The sequence below is a fragment of the Liolophura sinensis genome, chromosome 9, assembly GCF_032854445.1.
Source record: "Liolophura sinensis isolate JHLJ2023 chromosome 9, CUHK_Ljap_v2, whole genome shotgun sequence".
NCBI classification, from domain to species: Eukaryota; Metazoa; Mollusca; class Polyplacophora; order Chitonida; family Chitonidae; genus Liolophura; species Liolophura sinensis.
In genome coordinates this window covers 4,429,288-4,450,224 of record NC_088303.1, presented here as the reverse complement: position 1 = coordinate 4,450,224, position 20,937 = coordinate 4,429,288, and the positions used below count along the sequence as shown (strand labels likewise).

At 41.9% G+C, this 20,937-nt stretch overlaps 1 protein-coding gene across 1 annotated transcript; it reads right to left on the bottom strand.

Annotated features, from left to right (window-relative positions):
* LOC135475145 (sulfotransferase 1C4-like) lies at positions 1–6,689 on the bottom strand. Its single transcript, XM_064754910.1, has 6 exons — positions 6,576–6,689; positions 3,028–3,195; positions 2,474–2,794; positions 1,631–1,734; positions 942–1,074; positions 1–383 (listed from the first exon to the last, which is right to left on the bottom strand). Exons 1-6 carry the CDS (start codon positions 6,604–6,606, stop codon positions 280–282), a joined length of 861 nt encoding a protein of 286 aa, XP_064610980.1. The 5' UTR covers positions 6,607–6,689; the 3' UTR covers positions 1–279.
* Positions 6,690–20,937: the final 14,248 nt, after the last annotated feature.

Genomic DNA, 20,937 nt, shown 5'->3' with positions numbered 1-20,937 from the left:
GAAGAAAAAGAACTTTATTTACCCAAAATACACAAATAGTCATTTTCACGCAATAATCCACAATAAATTCGAGGCTATCAGGCCCTTGGACAATTAAGTCGCAAGTCTGACTTCGGCTATCGGCCCCGACTTTACGTCTACAGGTTCTAGCTGAAGGTTAGGGGTTTACTCGTGACATTTCCATTTCCGCCACCCGCAAACGGGCCACCGTCATGTTTTTGACCACAACGTTTAACACATCAATCTTGCTGTAGCTGACCGCCGTTCAGGTGTCCTCACTTACAACACATCCTTGCTGTACAGTGCAGAGTCCTTCATTCTACGCTTGTATTCTTCGTTAAACCTCTCGTTCTGGGCAACCGTAAACCAGTCCTTCCAGTCTCCTTGGACCAAAACAAGAGAAACCAGTTTTGTAATATAAATAGTATATATCCATGTTAGTTATCCCTTCACTCTACGCAGTAACTTGGGGCACTTTACTTGCCTCCGTGGCCGAGGTGATTGGCGTGCCAGCGCGGCGCAATGACCCAGAAACCTCTCGCCAATGCGGTCGCTGTGTGTTAAAGTCCAGCTCATGTTGGCTTCTTGTCCGGACGTACGTGTGACGATCTGTTAAAACCTGTGGGTGGTCGTGGGTTTTCCAAAGACTGTGTCCGCTTTTCTCCCACCATAATGCTGGCCGCCGATGCATAAGCGAAATATTGTTGAGTACCGAGTAGCACACCAACCAAATAAATAAATAAAATTGTAGCATTTTTATCACAGGCTGTAAATTCATAAAGTATATAGCTGTACAGCCTTTTCCTACAGGCAGAAAACTACTGTGTTATTTTTTCTCAAGATATGTCGATTCCTTCAGATGCAGGGTCTCTCTCACTTAAAGCCATATCTATAAACCCCCCAGTTTCATCTGAACGCTGAGTGTATTTTCTTTCACTTACGCATGTTGTCCTCGGGTAGCTTTGCGGCTTTCATCGTACTACATGACATGGCGTTGGCAATGGAAGCGATTATGTCGTCATCTCGGTCAAGTTCCAGAAATTCTGACAGTTTCTTGATGCTGGAAATTGGTTTCTGCAATAAAATATCTTTTTCAGATAAATATTATCTCGTCACATTGATGACGTAATAATTCATCCATTTATTCACATTAGAGATGTAGTTGTGCCTAAAAGAAAAGACGGCAAATTATTTAACCTTAGTTATTTGAAAAGAGAGATGGAAACAGATCTAAACGGTCACAGAAATTTTAACGAACTTTGGTAACTCCTTTTTGAACTGGAATTCTCATCAAGCCATGGAAGGCGCCATGAATTTAACGTCACGTGTATACCCACGTGTATAGGAACATAAAAACAACTCGCGTTTGATTGGTTAAAATTGATAACATAGCGGCGCTTTCCATTTTCTCATCGTGGGCGATTTGGCTTACTTTGAACTGCAACATCTGTGTTATGCATCATCAAAAAACAAAAAGGTTAGCGTTTTATGGTTTATGTGGGATAACTGACCAATGCATGTATACATTTGGTCTGATACTGTCTTTTCTTGTAAAGCTTAAAGATCACAACTGCTCTAATGGTAATAGTTGGTAAGCACTGTGATGACCTGATGTAGAATTGAGATTTACCAGTTTGAAGTCTTCATAGCTCATCATTAGACCTCTGACGTTCGGGTTGATTTTGAAAAACTCTTCATATTTCAATTCAAATGTAATCCAATTCCCAGCCTCAACTGAAAGATAAAAATGCTGAATTTTTACATTAGATTAAACGTTTACCAATAAACATCACGAACTCAGTACACGCTCTTGCAAACATACGTGCATGGCAACAGCTTGGTTCCAACTTTTACCGTTCTCCGGCTCAAACTTACGACTGAATATTCACAGAGAAATAAATGACAGTACAAGGAACGTTTGGTCTGGGGTAGCCTAGTTAAACAGTTGGCGCATGTAACGTTGCACCATACGACGCCATGATTACAACGAGCCATTGAGGATCGACGGGCTTGCTGACAAGCAGCTGAGGACTTGAGGTTTACTCGAGGATTACAGCACACTATGCAAAGATGGTACGAGTATGAAAGTTACGGGTAAAGATTTTATTGAGGGATAGGAGACGGAGACATAAATGTGAGAGTTGGCTATAAATCTAAAGCAGTCCATCGTTTGAATCGATAATGACTCGAGAAATCAAGACTTCGTCAATTCCAGTGCAAGCGGAGCGTATTGTTCACAAACTAGAACTATATTAGCGCCACATATTTCAAAAGTTTAGCTATTTGCAATCTTACTGCTTTTCTTTCACTGATGTGTGTTGAACAGCATCACAAAGACCACGACTCTATATACGGTTGAAAGAAACAGAACCAAGCCAGGATAAAAAAAACAAGAGCAAAAAAACAATCAAGAGCACCTCCAGATGTTTAACACAGTTCCTAACAATGTCAGTTGTCGGTTTCTCACACTTACTGTGGCCTTCCATTGCCAGCTCGAAAAAGCCTGAAAACGTCCCAGTGTACCCAAGGAGCTCCTTAGCATTCGTCCATTTATTGTATAGTGACACCATAGTGTCCTTGGGATTACGATAAATATGGATGAACTTGCATTTCCGGTTCATGTAATCTGTCGGCATCAACTCTGGTGGTAAATGGGTTTTGATGACTCGGTCTGATTTGCTGGCGACATCGTTGCAGTAAAACATTTCTAGATATTCAATTTCTTTATCAGTGTTTATGTATTCGGATGAGCCTTGTTTTAACATGTGCACGATTTCCCAGATGAAATGCATACCTGTTAACATATTAGAACAGCAATGAATAAACATTTGGCCAGCCGACTATATATGTATATGTAGTCACACAGGTTATGTTAAAAAAAAACAATAAAGAAGCCTGTTCATAAAAATTCAGAATGATTCAAAATGATGTTTTACACATACCTTTATATATTCTACAAATATGGGGGGAAAGGCGAGAAGAAAGATGTACGGTCATGTGACCTGACACGGATACGCTGTTCAATACCTGATCGTGGATATGCCGTCACGATAATGTCATCATTTTTGAACTTCAAATCTTGGAGTTTGTGGAAGTTTTCTTGAAGTCCTTTTATTGGGAACACCTTGGCGTATCCGATTGTTAATAGTGGCAGTTTCTGCCCGTCTGGGTCGGTAAATTTCACTGTTTTTACTTCTGAAACATGAACGATGACACGCAAAGTGGCGTTCTTAGGTTTCAGATGCCATGTTTTTAGGGTAACGATATTTCATTTATACGACGGCGGGAGGAAACCCACGACGATCCGCAGGTTGCTACCTGACCTTCCCACGTACGGCCAGTATTATGGTGGGAGGAAACCGGGCAGAGCCCGGGGGAAACCCACGAACATCTGCAGGCAGCCAGTATTATGAGAGGAGGAAACCGGCCAGAGGCGGCGGGAAAAACCCACGACGATCCGCAGGTTGCTGTCAGACCTTCCCACGTACGGCCAGTATTATGGTGGGAGGAAACCGGGCAGAGCCCGGGGAAACCCACGAACATCTGCAGGCAGCCAGTATTATGAGAGGAGGAAACCGGCCAGAGGCGGCGGGAGAAACCCACGACCATCCGCAGGTTGCTAATTCCGCTTAACCCGGAGCCGTATTTTCATCGTGTTGAATTAATTTGAAACGTTGAATGTATGAATAGCTGCAATCAAAGGGGAACTGAGATACATATTTTATTATCGACAACTGATACGCTAACATGGTACACAATTTCAATACCGTTTTCACTCAGTCGTCTAGAATATACCTTGCGTCTTTCAAACATCATTGAAAACCGTTGACTGCTTCTCTTTCAAAGATTCCGTCCTATTTTCATACTTTATATACTTTATTAGTTTTTTTGTGGTTTGTGTTGTACGTCGTTTTGGGAACTGGCATTGCGATTATTGACCTGGAACATCCTTAATAGTTGACGGCTTTCATACGAATGTCTGTTTCAACGCATAGATCTAAGTCGTATATACCATGCTTGAATATAAGTTGTCGATAATAAAATATGTATCTCAGTTTCGCGTTGCTTTTCGCGGGCTCTCAAATGTTCATATATCCAAAGCGGCAATCTAAGCCCCTAGCCCCGGCTTAAGCGGAACTGGACAGAATTATGAAGCAGGGTGCGAGAGATTCTGGACGCTCTGTCCATATTTACTTACGAAAGAATTACACTCATTGTAAACTTATATAACGTAGAGTGAAGGCGTTCAGTGGAATAACTTTCAAACACAAGTTTTTTTTCACTAATAACGTGTGACGGTGATTGAAATCATCACATAACACATATTATCTAACAAATGCAAAAGGCCAGATACATGCTATATGCAGGATCCTTCTGTATATTGTTGGCCAAGTCAGGATAATTTACAATTTCAAAATTGACAATCCTCTTGTCGTACGGTCAACGACAGAGCAATCCGTTTCGATCTTTCTACAAATTTAGGTACATATATATCTATATGCTGTATTTACCATACTCTCGCCAATGCCATATTTTCTGGTCATCAACATCAATATATGGGGAATTACTAAATAAATTCATAAATTCCAAATGCGCTCCGCGAAATAATCAACACTATACATCAACAACGGCGACATCTTGTTTTTGAGTCCGTTTGTTGCTCAGATGTTGCGTTATTACATTCTAAAATATTGTGTTATTATATTCTAAATTACCAATGGAAAAATGTATTAATAAAAGAAACCCACGACCATCGGCTGGTTGCTGCTAGACCGTCCCACATACGGGTGTATAGTAGATATCAGTTATTATCACGTATGAACTGACCATCGCTGGGTGCACATGAGACGTTACACAGGTGTTTTCTGCCAAAAACTCGACCACTGCATGCAATCACCTCGAGATTTTGCCCCTATTTTTTTGCCCCCAGCCTCTGAACTATTCAAACAGTAATTCACCTTTGCTGCCTGAATGGCTTATAAAGGGGGATAACTTCGAGTTGCCCGGGTTTTCGTTCAACATTGGAACATTCAGTCTCATTTCTACTCAGTAGCGCATTTTGAAGTCATCGATCGATGGTAGGCCTATATTTTACCTTTTTTGGAGATTCATTCATGTTTGAAAAGAGAGGAACTTATAAATAGAAATTGTTGTTGTTGTAAATCTCTTTGATCACGATGTCTTTGCTGAATCCAAGGAAGCACGCAAAGATGTCCGGTCACTTCGGGTCATCCGGTGGTGGTTTAATTAGCTCCCGTAGTGTTAGTACAAAATGACCATATGACCAAATGCTTAGGCACAGGCACTTGGAACCAACCGTAGGCCTAGAGCAAAATAAAATAATGGTACTAGAATATATGGTAACCTAGGATACCGGTACTATTATAGGTTATTATACTGCCCTAGGGTACCATATATCCTGGTATATTATTTTGCTCTGTTATTAGGCCTGCCGGGAGCCTGTCAAGCCTAATACACCTCAACTGTTATTTCAGCTGGCGCCAGAAAATGCAAGCTGTCACCATGGGACAACAGTTTGACAACAGACAGAATATCAGAGTGTACTGATCGTGTTTACATAATTTATCGTTTCAATAAGGCTGCTATGGTGAAGTTGGTAAAGTATGGTAAAGTCACCACCCACAGAGAGTTGATTGTTCAGCTTAGACGCAACAAAGTATGGTTTATGTCCTACCCTCGGGGAAAGTAGCAAACTCAAAATATCCTTCATGTTCTTCAGTGTCACTCGAGGACTGGCAATTCGTTTTGGTGCCTTCACTTCTGTCGATGATATATTATAAAATATTTGTAATTCCCAATAATCTGCGCTGCAGAACTGAAATTACATGTACATGGTAGGTCGCATAATTACAACACGATAACGTGTCTGACATTTGAAGCTCACTGAACATCTCCCATCGTCAAGGCAATAGGTTACCCAGTCCAAAAAGCCATGGATAAAACAGATCATTTAATTGTTTATTTAAAGTCAGACACAAGTCACTAGACAGTCTCAAGTTTATGTAGATGGCGCCTAAACTAACAGTACCTTTTTTTCGCCGTCGGCAATGTGTCTCTTTAAAGCTAAACGCTGGTACAGATTACAATTGTCGCATTGACAGAGGCTGAATGTATACATTTAAAACTGAAGGATATAGGTCTTTACATGCAGTCACATACAAGAACGTTAGTGTGGTAAACACCAGTTATATTTTGGTGTAGAATAATTATGGAGAGGATGCATGGCATATTTCTAACAAATATATGTTGATGAAGAATAACAAGATGGCGTACGACTGAAGGCTTGTGTGAGTGATTTGGCGCCCTACATACAGAACATATATATTTATTTGATCGGGGAGCCTTGTTCCACTGGGCCCACTTTAACACAAATTATTGAATGATGTCAAGAAACTATAACTGTATAATTTACCTTATCTCGTTGTTGTGCGTGATTTGTTTTGCGCGCAAAATTACTGAGAAATTATAGGACTTGCATGACATGGAGTCAAAATCATAAAGCCCGGTTTTGCATAATTTGTTGTATTACATAACAAAACCGAAGGGAAACCGACCTGCTTTTTGTTGGGCTCCACTTAGATCCATCGTTGAATTTGAACAATATTTGACAAATATCTACTGCTTGTGCGCGCTGATCATTTCCAACACCGAGCCTCACTGTGTGGCTGCCACGCGTTGTTTGACGACACCACCAGATAAGTTTGACCTTTGGGTCATGTGCGGCGCAAATGGGCTTGTTTATGACCACTATATAATGTCCTTTCGCAGAAATGTTTTAAGTGTCCGCTGTGCATTTTTAGTAAAAGAGAATGTGAATATAAGCTTTTCATTTACCGTACATATAGGTTTATTAATAAGAGAAACATCGTTTTCGTTTTTCTCTGACATCATAGCCAGCCTAATCACCCTGACCCCATTCGACCTTGCCATGGCCTTGTTCAACATTTCAGTACACAATTTGTAAGTGGTGAGAATGATGTAAATGCGCATGTGCTGTTAGGGGTATGAGCGAAAGGATTGGAATGACTGAGCAAAGTAAACATGCGTAGTGGGGGTTGTTAGGGGGTGGGAGGAGGAGTGGCATACCACGTTTGTCAACATGTCATGGTAAAAAAAGAATGAACAACAACAACGGCATATGTGTAGTTTGTACTAGGCATTGTTATAGACATTGTGGTGCAAGGGTAAGGTCAGTACCGGTTATAATGTCAATGTCCTGGAAGGGTTGGAGAGGACATCCATGGGACTATTTATTGAAACCATCTGTAGCGCCTATCTGTAACCTGGACCAAAAATAACACGATCGATCACTCTTGGATAAGCTTTACCTATTTTACCGAGTGACTGCAAGAAATGACGTTAGAATGAGACCTCGTGTCGAAATGGCTTATGGAGACAACAGTCTGTTAAAACTGATGCTTTATTAAACTTTGTTATATTTTTGTTATTGTATAGTTTGTGTAAATAGTTTGAGGTTAAATGCATATCAGATTCGTCACAGTGTGGTTTAACTCTTGCAGATGTGCAATAGTTAAGTTATAATTAAGCTATAATTATTCATTCATTTACATACCAGATCACAGAATACAAAAACTGGCTTTTATTAAGGAAGTATGTGAGTATATGAAGTTTAATATGACGGAAATGGTGTCTTGGCTGTCATAGCAGCCTAGAAAATTGAGTCAAGACGCAGCCATCTCTCCACATGTAAAATCTGTGATTTCTGTATTGATGCATCTTTGTTTATTGTTGTTGATTTTTTAAAATTTCATTTCAGGTCCACCTGATAGAACAGCTGCACCAGCTGTTCACTTTTGGTCTATGTAAAGGTATGCGCTTTATGAAGTTGGTGTTATTCAACAAATCCAGGATTACTCGTATTCACTATCCAAAGAATAGTTACCTGAATAAGGTATAGAACTGAAGAAGGCCAAATGAGATAAGATATCTATGAAATGCCTGCCTTTGAAAGAGCAAAACAATCGGCTTTCAAAGGCAAGGAATAGACCTTGATTAGTCTAGACGTCCATTTTGGATGCGCGTTCATATATTGATGAGACATTGTAGTATATAGAGTCGAGAAGTCCCATGTGGATACATGTTTATATACTGCTGAGGGATCCTAGTGTAGAGAATCGAAAAGTCCCACGTGGATACATGTTTATATACTGATGAGGGATCCTAGTGTAGAGAATCGAGAAGCACCACGTGGATACATGTTTATATAATGAAGAGGGATTGTAGTATTGAGTCTCAATAAGTCCCACGTGGATACATATTTATATATTGATGAGGGATTGTAGTGTAGAGAATCGAGAAGTCCCATGTGGATACATGTTTATATATTGATAAGGGATCGTAGTGTAGAGAGTCGAGAAGCACCACGTGGATACATGTTTATATAATGAAGAGGGATTGTAGTATTGAGTGTCGAGAAGCCCCAGGTGGATACATGTTTATATATTGATGAGGGATCGTAGTGTAGAGAATCGAGAAGCACCACTTGGATACATGTTTATATATTGATGAGACATTGTAGTGTAGAGAATCAAAAAGTCCCAGGTGGATACATGTTTATATATTGATGAGACATTGTAGTGTAGAGAATCGAGAAGCACCACGTGGATACATGCTTATGTACTGATGAGGGATTGTAGTGTAGAGAATCGAGAAGTCCCATCTGGATACATGTTTATATATTGATGAGATATTGTAGTATAGAGAATCGAGAAGCACCACGTGGATACAGATTTATATATTGATGAGATATTGTACATGTAGTATAGAGAGTCGAGAAGCACCACGTGGATACAGGTTTATATATTGATGAGACATTGTAGTGTAGAGAAACTTGAAGCACCACGTGGATACATGTTTATATATATTGATGAGGGATTGTAGTATATAGAGTCGAGAAGTCCCACGTGAATACAGGTTTATATATTGATGAGACATTGTAGTGTAGAGAGTCGAGAAACATCACGGGGATACATGTTTATACATTGATGAGACATTGTAGCCTATAGAGTTCAGAAGTCCCACGTGGATACATGTTTATATACTGATGAGACATTGCAGTGTAGAGAATCGAGAAGCACCACGTGGATACATGCTTATATACTGATGAGACATTGTAGTGTAGAGATTCGAGAAGCCCCACGTGGATACATGTTTATATACTGATGAGACACTGTAGTGTAGAGAATCGAAAAGTCCCACGTGGATACATGTTTATATATTGATGAGGGATTATAGTATAGAGAATCGATGTTTATATACTGATGAGACATTGCAGTGTAGAGAATCGAGAAGCACCACGTGGATACATGCTTATATACTGATGAGACATTGTAGTGTAGAGATTCGAGAAGCCCCACGTTCTATGAAATGCCTGCCTTTGAAAGAGCAAAACAATCGGCTTTCAAAGGCAAGGAATAGACCTTGATTAGTCTAGACGTCCATTTTGGATGCGCGTTCATATATTGATGAGACATTGTAGTATATAGAGTCGAGAAGTCCCATGTGGATACATGTTTATATACTGCTGAGGGATCCTAGTGTAGAGAATCGAAAAGTCCCACGTGGATACATGTTTATATACTGATGAGGGATCCTAGTGTAGAGAATCGAGAAGCACCACGTGGATACATGTTTATATAATGAAGAGGGATTGTAGTATTGAGTGTCAATAAGTCCCACGTGGATACATGTTTATATATTGATGAGGGCTTATAGTATAGAGAATCGAGAAGTCCGACGTGGATACATGTTTATACTGCACTGAAGCTTTCAAATCTCATTCCCCGGTCATTGTCTTTTAGCATATTTCGTATGCACATGCATTGTACATCAGGGCTTTTTCTGGATAACTGAATGTTTTAACTTCCTGTAGAGCTTGTGTTAAGAACATGGAAAGGCAAATCATAATTATGACCATATGTTTGAATTTGTACATTTTGAATATTCAATATATACTTGGCAAATCTTCATCATCGTGTCTAAGCGAAATACCTGTTTGCTTGAGAATCATTTGGTGATCTTTTAGGGTGTTATCGAATGTGTTCTCTGTTGCAGGGTATGCAGAGGTCCATACCTATTCCGTTCAGGCTGAAGCTTACGTGCAACAATCAGGCACCAGCAGGCCGATCAGATTTTGACATCACTTCATCTCATTGTCGGCGTCTTAGATATTATGACGATTATCCGTGTCAAATTCGCAAAAATATCTTGATCTGACGGGTCAAATATGTAAAAAAATAAAAAAAAGTTTGGTTGTAATATGTGTAGCTGTTAGACTGGCACTGTTGACATCACTGTCCTTGCAAATTCCTAGCCCTCCATTCCACATTAGATGAGTTCAGACAACTGCAGATTTGATTTGATCGGGAAGAGGGCACAAACATCGCTTTGATAGAACAAGCCATGCATGATAACTCGGTCTGAAAGGCTGATTGAAGGACACATAAAACGTGTAGCTTTTTCTTTTCTCTTTGGAAGAGCCTTCATCATTTTTTAAAACCATAGTTTTGTTTTTATAATTAGAGTTTTTCATATATCCTTTAAGGCTGACCCAAACGACTTTTCCTGCTGATAAGCCTAACGCTTGTCTGAGTGTCCTTTAAGGCTCACCCAAACGACTTTACCTGTTCATAAGCCTAACGCTTGTCTGAGTGTCCTTTAAGGCTCACCCAAACGACTTTTCCTGCTGATAAGCCTAACGCTTGTCTGAGTGGTCTTTAAGGCTCACCCAAACGACTTTACCTGTTGATAAGCCTAACGCTTGTCTGAGTGTTCTTTAAGGCTCACCCAAACGACTTTACCTGTTGATAAGCCTAACGCTTGTCTGAGTGTTCTTTAAGGCTCACCCAAACGACTTTTCCTGTTGATAAGCCTAACGCTTGTCTGAGTGTCCTTTAAGGCTCACCCAAACGACTTTACCTGTTCATAAGCCTAACGCTTGTCTGAGTGTCCTTTAAGGCTGACCCAAACGACTTTTCCTGTTGATAAGCCTAACGCTTGTCTGAGTGGTCTTTAAGGCTCACCCAAACGACTTTTCCTGTTGATCAGCCTAACACTTGTCTGAGTGTTCTTTAAGGCTGACCCAAACGACTTTACCTGTTCATAAGCCTAACGCTTGTCTGAGTGTTCTTTAAGGCTCACCCAAACGACTTTTCCTGTTGATAAGCCTCACGCTTGTCTGAGTGGTCTTTAAGGCTGACCCAAACGACTTTTCCTGTTGATAAGCCTAACGCTTGTCTGAGTGTCCTTTAAGGCTCACCCAAACGACTTTTCCTGCTGATAAGCCTAACGCTTGTCTGAGTGGTCTTTAAGGCTGACCCAAACGACTTTTCCTGCTGATAAGCCTAACGCTTGTCTGAGTGTCCTTTAAGGCTCACCCAAACGACTTTTCCTGTTGATAAGCCTAACGCTTGTCTGAATGTTCTTTTAAGGCTCACCCAAACGACTTTTCCTGTTGATAAGCCTAACGCTTGTCTGAGTGGTCTTTAAGGCTGACCCAAACGACTTTACCTGTTGATAAGCCTAACGCTTGTCTGAGTGTTCTTTCAGGCTGACCCAAACGACTTTTCCTGTTGATAAGTCTAACGCTTGTCTGAGTGTCCTTTAAGGCTCACCCAAACGACTTTATCTGCTGATAAGCCTAACGCTTGTCTGAGTGGTCTTTAAGGCTCACCCAAACGGCTTTTCCTGTTGATCAGCCTAACACTTGTCTGAGTGTTCTTTAAGGCTGACCCAAACGACTTTACCTGTTCATAAGCCTAACGCTTGTCTGAGTGTTCTTTAAGGCTCACCCAAACGACTTTTCCTGTTGATAAGCCTCACGCTTGTCTGAGTGGTCTTTAAGGCTGACCCAAACGACTTTTCCTGTTGATAAGCCTAACGCTTGTCTGAGTGTCCTTTAAGGCTCACCCAAACGACTTTTCCTGCTGATAAGCCTAACGCTTGTCTGAGTGGTCTTTAAGGCTGACCCAAACGACTTTTCCTGCTGATAAGCCTAACGCTTGTCTGAGTGTCCTTTAAGGCTCACCCAAACGACTTTTCCTGTTGATAAGCCTAACGCTTGTCTGAATGTTCTTTTAAGGCTCACCCAAACGACTTTTCCTGTTGATAAGCCTAACGCTTGTCTGAGTGGTCTTTAAGGCTGACCCAAACGACTTTACCTGTTGATAAGCCTAACGCTTGTCTGAGTGTTCTTTCAGGCTGACCCAAACGACTTTTCCTGTTGATAAGTCTAACGCTTGTCTGAGTGTCCTTTAAGGCTCACCCAAACGACTTTATCTGCTGATAAGCCTAACGCTTGTCTGAGTGTCCTTTAAGGCTGACCCAAACGACTTTTCCTGCTGATAAGCCTAACGCTTGTCTGAGTGGTCTTTAAGGCTCACCCAAACGACTTTTCCTGCTGATAAGCCTAACGCTTGTCTGAGTGGTCTTTAAGGCTGACCCAAACGACTTTTCCTGTTGATAAGCCTAACGCTTGTCTGAGTGTCCTTTAAGGCTGACCCAAACGACTTTTCCTGTTGATAAGCCTAACGCTTGTCTGAGTGGTCTTTAAGGCTGACCCAAACGACTTTACATGTTGATAAGCCTAACGCTTGTCTGAGTGGTCTTTAAGGCTGACCCAAACAACTTTACCTGTTGATAAGCCTAACGCTTGTCTGAGTGTTCTTTTAAGGCTGATCCAAACGACTTTACCTGTTGATAAGCCTAACGCTTGTCTGAGTGTTCTCTTAAGGCTGACCCAAACGACTTTACCTGTTGATAAGCCTAACGCTTGTCTGAGTGTTCTTTTAAGGCTGACCCAAACGACTTTTCCTGTTGATAAGCCTAACGCTTGTCTGAGTGTCCTTTAAGGCTCACCCAAACGACTTTATCTGCTGATAAGCCTAACGCTTGTCTGAGTGTCCTTTAAGGCTCACCCAAACGACTTTTCCTGCTGATAAGCCTAACGCTTGTCTGAGTGGTCTTTAAGGCTGACCCAAACGACTTTTCCTGCTGATAAGCCTAACGCTTGTCTGAGTGTCCTTTAAGGCTCACACAAACGACTTTTCCTGTTGATAAGCCTAACGCTTGTCTGAATGTTCTTTTAAGGCTCACCCAAACGACTTTTCCTGTTGATAAGCCTAACGCTTGTCTGAGTGGTCTTTAAGGCTGACCCAAACGACTTTACCTGTTGATAAGCCTAACGCTTGTCTGAGTGTTCTTTCAGGCTGACCCAAACGACTTTTCCTGTTGATAAGTCTAACGCTTGTCTGAGTGTCCTTTAAGGCTCACCCAAACGACTTTATCTGCTGATAAGCCTAACGCTTGTCTGAGTGGTCTTTAAGGCTCACCCAAACGGCTTTTCCTGTTGATCAGCCTAACACTTGTCTGAGTGTTCTTTAAGGCTGACCCAAACGACTTTACCTGTTCATAAGCCTAACGCTTGTCTGAGTGTTCTTTAAGGCTCACCCAAACGACTTTTCCTGTTGATAAGCCTCACGCTTGTCTGAGTGGTCTTTAAGGCTGACCCAAACGACTTTTCCTGTTGATAAGCCTAACGCTTGTCTGAGTGTCCTTTAAGGCTCACCCAAACGACTTTTCCTGCTGATAAGCCTAACGCTTGTCTGAGTGGTCTTTAAGGCTGACCCAAACGACTTTTCCTGCTGATAAGCCTAACGCTTGTCTGAGTGTCCTTTAAGGCTCACACAAACGACTTTTCCTGTTGATAAGCCTAACGCTTGTCTGAATGTTCTTTTAAGGCTCACCCAAACGACTTTTCCTGTTGATAAGCCTAACGCTTGTCTGAGTGGTCTTTAAGGCTGACCCAAACGACTTTACCTGTTGATAAGCCTAACGCTTGTCTGAGTGTTCTTTCAGGCTGACCCAAACGACTTTTCCTGTTGATAAGTCTAACGCTTGTCTGAGTGTCCTTTAAGGCTCACCCAAACGACTTTATCTGCTGATAAGCCTAACGCTTGTCTGAGTGTCCTTTAAGGCTGACCCAAACGACTTTTCCTGCTGATAAGCCTAACGCTTGTCTGAGTGGTCTTTAAGGCTCACCCAAACGACTTTTCCTGCTGATAAGCCTAACGCTTGTCTGAGTGGTCTTTAAGGCTGACCCAAACGACTTTTCCTGTTGATAAGCCTAACGCTTGTCTGAGTGTCCTTTAAGGCTGACCCAAACGACTTTTCCTGTTGATAAGCCTAACGCTTGTCTGAGTGGTCTTTAAGGCTGACCCAAACGACTTTACATGTTGATAAGCCTAACGCTTGTCTGAGTGGTCTTTAAGGCTGACCCAAACAACTTTACCTGTTGATAAGCCTAACGCTTGTCTGAGTGTTCTTTTAAGGCTCACCCAAACGACTTTACCTGTTGATAAGCCTAACGCTTGTCTGAGTGTTCTTTAAGGCTGACCCAAACGACTTTTCCTGTTGATAAGCCTAACGCTTGTCTGAGTGGTCTTTAAGGCTGACCCAAACGACTTTTCCTGTTGATAAGCCTAACGCTTGTCTGAGTGTCCTTTAAGGCTCACCCAAACGACTTTATCTGCTGATAAGCCTAACGCTTGTCTGAGTGGTCTTTAAGGCTCACCCAAACGACTTTTCCTGTTGATAAGCCTAACGCTTGTCTGAGTGGTCTTTAAGGCTCACCCAAACGACTTTACCTGTTGATAAGCCTAACGCTTGTCTGAGTGTCCTTTAAGGCTGACCCACACGACTTTTCCTGTTGATAAGCCTAACGCTTGTCTGAGTGTCCTTTAAGGCTCACCCAAACGACTTTTCCTGTTGATAAGCCTAACGCTTGTCTGAGTGGTCTTTAAGGCTGACCCAAACGACTTTACCTGTTGATAAGCCTAACGCTTGTCTGAGTGGTCTTTAAGACTGACCCAAACGACTTTTCCTGTTGATAAGCCTAACGCTTGTCTGAGTGGTCTTTAAGGCTGACCCAAACGGCTTTACCTGTTGATAATCCTAACGCTTGTCTGAGTGTTCTTTTAAGGCTGACCCAAACGACTTTACCTGTTGATAAGCCTAACGCTTGTCTCAGTGTTCTTTTAAGGCTCACCCAAACGACTTTACCTGTTGATAAGCCTAACGCTTGACTGAGTGTTCTTTTAAGGCTCACCCAAACGACTTTACCTGTTGATAAGCCTAACGCTTGTCTGAGTGTTCTTTTAAGGCTGACCCAAACGACTTTTCCTGTTGATAAGCCTAACGCTTGTCTGAGTGTTCTTTTAAGGCTGATCCAAACGACTTTACCTGTTGATAAGCCTAACCCTTGTCTGAGTGTTCTCTTAAGGCTCACCCAAACGACTTTACCTGTTGATAAGCCTAACGCTTGTCTGAGTGTTCTTTTAAGGCTGACCCAAACGACTTTACCTGTTGATAAGCCTAACGCTGGTGTGAGTGTTTTTTTAAGGCTCACCCAAACGACTTTTCCTGCTGATAAGCCTAACGCTTGTCTGAGTGGTCTTTAAGGCTCACCCAAAGGACTTTTCCTGCTGATAAGCCTAACGCTTGTCTGAGTGGTCTTTAAGGCTGACCCAAACGACTTTACCTGTTCATAAGCCTAACGCTTGTCTGAGTGTCCTTTAAGGCTGACCCAAAGGACTTTTCCTGTTTATAAGCCTAACGCTTGTCTGAGTGTCCTTTAAGGCTCACCCAAACAACTTTTCCTGCTGATAAGCCTAACGCTTGTCTGAGTGGTCTTTAAGGCTCACCCAAACGACTTTTCCTGCTGATAAGCCTAACGCTTGTCTGACTGGTCTTTAAGGCTCACCCAAACGACTTTTTTTGTTGATAAGCCTAACGCTTGTCTGAGTGTCCTTTAAGGCTGACCCAAACGACTTTTCCTGTTGATAAGCCTAACGCTTGTCTGAGTGGTCTTTAAGGCTGACCCAAACGACTTTACATGTTGATAAGCCTAACGCTTGTCTGAGTGGTCTTTAAGGCTGACCCAAACAACTTTACCTGTTGATAAGCCTAACGCTTGTCTGAGTGTTCTTTTAAGGCTCACCCAAACGACTTTACCTGTTGATAAGCCTAACGCTTGTCTGAGTGTTCTTTAAGGCTGACCCAAACGACTTTTCCTGTTGATAAGCCTAACGCTTGTCTGAGTGGTCTTTAAGGCTGACCCAAACGACTTTTCCTGTTGATAAGCCTAACGCTTGTCTGAGTGTCCTTTAAGGCTCACCCAAACGACTTTATCTGCTGATAAGCCTAACGCTTGTCTAAGTGGTCTTTAAGGCTCACCCAAACGACTTTTCCTGTTGATAAGCCTAACGCTTGTCTGAGTGGTCTTTAAGGCTCACCCAAACGACTTTACCTGTTGATAAGCCTAACGCTTGTCTGAGTGTCCTTTAAGGCTGACCCACACGACTTTTCCTGTTGATAAGCCTAACGCTTGTCTGAGTGTCCTTTAAGGCTCACCCAAACGACTTTTCCTGTTGATAAGCCTAACGCTTGTCTGAGTGGTCTTTAAGGCTGACCCAAACGACTTTACCTGTTGATAAGCCTAACGCTTGTCTGAGTGGTCTTTAAGACTGACCCAAACGACTTTTCCTGTTGATAAGCCTAACGCTTGTCTGAGTGGTCTTTAAGGCTGACCCAAACGGCTTTACCTGTTGATAATCCTAACGCTTGTCTGAGTGTTCTTTTAAGGCTGACCCAAACGACTTTACCTGTTGATAAGCCTAACGCTTGTCTCAGTGTTCTTTTAAGGCTCACCCAAACGACTTTACCTGTTGATAAGCCTAACGCTTGACTGAGTGTTCTTTTAAGGCTCACCCAAACGACTTTACCTGTTGATAAGCCTAACGCTTGTCTGAGTGTTCTTTTAAGGCTGACCCAAACGACTTTTCCTGTTGATAAGCCTAACGCTTGTCTGAGTGTTCTTTTAAGGCTGATCCAAACGACTTTACCTGTTGATAAGCCTAACCCTTGTCTGAGTGTTCTCTTAAGGCTCACCCAAACGACTTTACCTGTTGATAAGCCTAACGCTTGTCTGAGTGTTCTTTTAAGGCTGACCCAAACGACTTTACCTGTTGATAAGCCTAACGCTGGTGTGAGTGTTTTTTTAAGGCTCACCCAAACGACTTTACCTGTTGATAAGCCTAACGCTGGTCTGAGTGTTCTTTTAAGGCTCACCCAAACGACTTTTCCTGTTGATAAGCCTAACGCTTGTCTGAGTGGTCTTTAAGGCTGACCCAAACGACTTTTCCTGCTGATAAGCCTAACGCTTGTCTGAGTGGTCTTTAAGGCTGACCAAAACGACTTTTCCTGCTGATAAGCCTAACGCTTGTCTGAGTGGTCTTTAAGACTGACCCAAACGACTTTTCCTGTTGATAAGCCTAACGCTTGTCTGAGTGGTCTTTAAGGCTCACCCAAACAACTTTTCCTGTTGATAAGCCTAACGCTTGTCTGAGTGTTCTTTTAAGGCTCACCCAAACGACTTTACCTGTTGATAAGCCTAACGCTTGTCTGAGTGTTCTTTAAGGCTGACCCAAACGACTTTTCCTGTTGATAAGCCTAACGCTTGTCTGAGTGGTCTTTAAGGCTGACCCAAGCGACTTTTCCTGTTGATAAGCCTAACGCTTGTCTGAGTGTCCTTTAAGGCTCACCCAAACGACTTTATCTGCTGATAAGCCTAACGCTTGTCTGAGTGGTCTTTAAGGCTCACCCAAACGACTTTTCCTGTTGATAAGCCTAACGCTTGTCTGAGTGTCCTTTAAGGCTGACCCACACGACTTTTCCTGTTGATAAGCCTAACGTTTGTCTGAGTGTCCTTTAAGGCTCACCCAAACGACTTTTCCTGTTGATAAGCCTAACGCTTGTCTGAGTGGTCTTTAAGACTGACCCAAACGACTTTTCCTGTTGATAAGCCTAACGCTTGTCTGAGTGTTCTTTTAAGGCTGACCCAAACGGCTTTACCTGTTGATAATCCTAACGCTTGTCTGAGTGTTCTTTTAAGGCTGACCCAAACGACTTTACCTGTTGATAAGCCTAACGCTTGTCTCAGTGTTCTTTTAAGGCTCACCCAAACGACTTTACCTGTTGATAAGCCTAACGCTTGTCTCAGTGGACTTTAAGGCTCACCCAAACGACTTTACCTGTTGATAAGCCTAACGCTTGTCTGAGTGGTCTTTAAGGCTGACCCAAACGACTTTTCCTGTTGATAAGCCTAACGCTTGTCTGAGTGGTCTTTAAGGCTGACCCAAACGACTTTACCTGTTGATAAGCCTAACGCTTGTCTGAGTGTCCTTTAAGGCTGACCCACACGACTTTTCCTGTTGATAAGCCTAACGCTTGTCTGAGTGTCCTTTAAGGCTCACCCAAACGACTTTTCCTGTTGATAAGCCTAACGCTTGTCTTAGTGGTCTTTAAGACTGACCCAAACGACTTTTCCTGTTGATAAGCCTAACGCTTGTCTGAGTGTTCTTTTAAGGCTCACCCAAACGCCTTTACCTGTTGATAATCCTAACGCTTGTCTGAGTGTTCTTTTAAGGCTGACCCAAACGACTTTACCTGTTGATAATCCTAACGCTTGTCTGAGTGTTCTTTTAAGGCTCACCCAAACGACTTTACCTGTTGATAAGCCTAACGCTTGTCTGAGTGTTCTTTTAAGGCTGACCCAAACGACTTTACCTGTTGATAAGCCTAACGCTGGTCTGAGTGTTCTTTTAAGGCTCACCCAAACGACTTTTCCTGTTGATAAGCCTAACGCTTGTCTGAGTGTTCTTTTAAGGCTGATCCAAACGACTTTACCTGTTGATAAGCCTAACGCTTGTCTGAGTGTTCTCTTAAGGCTCACCCAAACGACTTTACCTGTTGATAAGCCTAACGCTTGTCTGAGTGTTCTTTTAAGGCTCACCCAAACGACTTTACCTGTTGATAAGCCTAACGCTGGTCTGAGTGTTCTTTTAAGGCTGACCCAAACGACTTTACCTGTTGATAAGCCTAACGCTGGTCTGAGTGCTCTTTTAAGGCTCACCCAAACGACTTTTCCTGTTGATAAGCCTAACGCTTGTCTGAGTGTTCTTTTAAGGCTGACCCAAACGGCTTTACCTGTTGATAATCCTAACGCTTGTCTGAGTGTTCTTTTAAGGCTGACCCAAACGACTTTACCTGTTGATAATCCTAACGCTTGTCTCAGTGTTCTTTTAAGGCTCACCCAAACGACTTTTCCTGTTGATAAGCCTAACGCTTGTCTGAGTGTTCTTTTAAGGCTCACCCAAACGACTTTACCTGTTGATAAGCCTAACGCTGGTCTGAGTGTTCTTTTAAGGCTCACCCAAACGACTTTTCCTGTTGATAAGCCTAACGCTTGTCTGAGTGTTCTTTTAAGGCTGATCCAAACGACTTTACCTGTTGATAAGCCTAACCCTTGTCTGAGTGTTCTCTTAAGGCTCACCCAAACGACTTTACCTGTTGATAAGCCTAACGCTTGTCTGAGTGTTCTTTTAAGGCTCACCCAAACGACTTTTCCTGTTGATAAGCCTAACGCTGGTCTGAGTGTTCTTTTAAGGCTCACCCAAACGACTTTACCTGTTGATAAGCCTAACGCTGGTCTGAGTGCTCTTTTAAGGCTCACCCAAACGACTTTTCCTGTTGATAAGCCTAACGCTTGTCTGAGTGTTCTTTTAAGGCTGATTCAAACGACTTTACCTGTTGATAAGCCTAACGCTTGTCTGAGTGTTCTCTTAAGGCTCACCCAAACGACTTTACCTGTTGATAAGCCTAACGCTTGTCTGGGTGTTCTTTTAAGGCTCACCCAAACGACTTTTCCTGTTGATAAGCCTAACGCTGGTCTGGGTGTTCTTTTAAGGTTGACCCAAACGACTTTACCTGTTGATAATCCTAACGCTTGTCTGAGTGTTCTTTAAGGCTCACCCAAACGAGTTTATCTGCTGATAAGCCTAACGCTTGTCTGAGTGTCCTTTAAGGCTCACCCAAACGACTTTACATGTTGATAAGCCTAACGCTTGTCTGAGTATTCTTTGTTGTCATTAAATGCACATTTCTGAAAAGTAAACAAAATCAAATTTATATTATCTTCTTAAGGACAGTAAATGTATTTTGTACCCAAACATTAAAAGCATCTCACAAACTTTCTTGGATAACCTTTATCTTCAGTTTCAAGATTAGGCCTACCTCCCAACCAGATGTTTGCCTCGATGCAATTTTGGTACATTAATGGAACATGTAATTAGAGTGTCTACAAAATTCACCGCCATTTGAAGAGGTGTTTTTTTTTTCGTCTGTATTCATTTCAAAAATGGTGATCTATAGTAATGTTTATGCAAATATGCACAGGAAAGCCATCATATGAGGATCACTTACCTAAGTCTGCCCTTAACTGCCATGACAACGTATGCTGTTGAGACATAAAGTGCACTTTGCGAAGAGTAACTTCACGCTAAATAGACTTCATGAAACAGTCTCGTTGTGATTCTATGTCGTTTGTGTTGACATACGTCAAAAAGGCATAATCGGTATAAATCCGCACCAAAGACTTTCAAATTTTAGTCTGGACACTCAATAAATCTCTACGTTTGCTACGTAAATGTAATTTACACACGCCATCAACAATATTCTTGTTCATCACGGCCATCTGCATTGTTGTTGTTCATCACGGCCATCAGCAATATTCTTGTTCATCACGGCCATCAGCATTGTTCTTGTTCATCACGGCCATCAGCAATATTCTTGTTCATTACGGCCATCTGCAACGTTCTTGTTCATGATGACCATTAGAATTGTTCTTGAGTACGGCGCAAAACTCAAAGGACATAAATAAATAAATAACTAAATAAATAAACAACTATCTCCCATTCACGTGTTGGGTCAGGGGAGACATCTACATCAAAGTGAAAGCACAAAACGTTACTGAACTGGATTATTTATTTATTTGATTGGTGT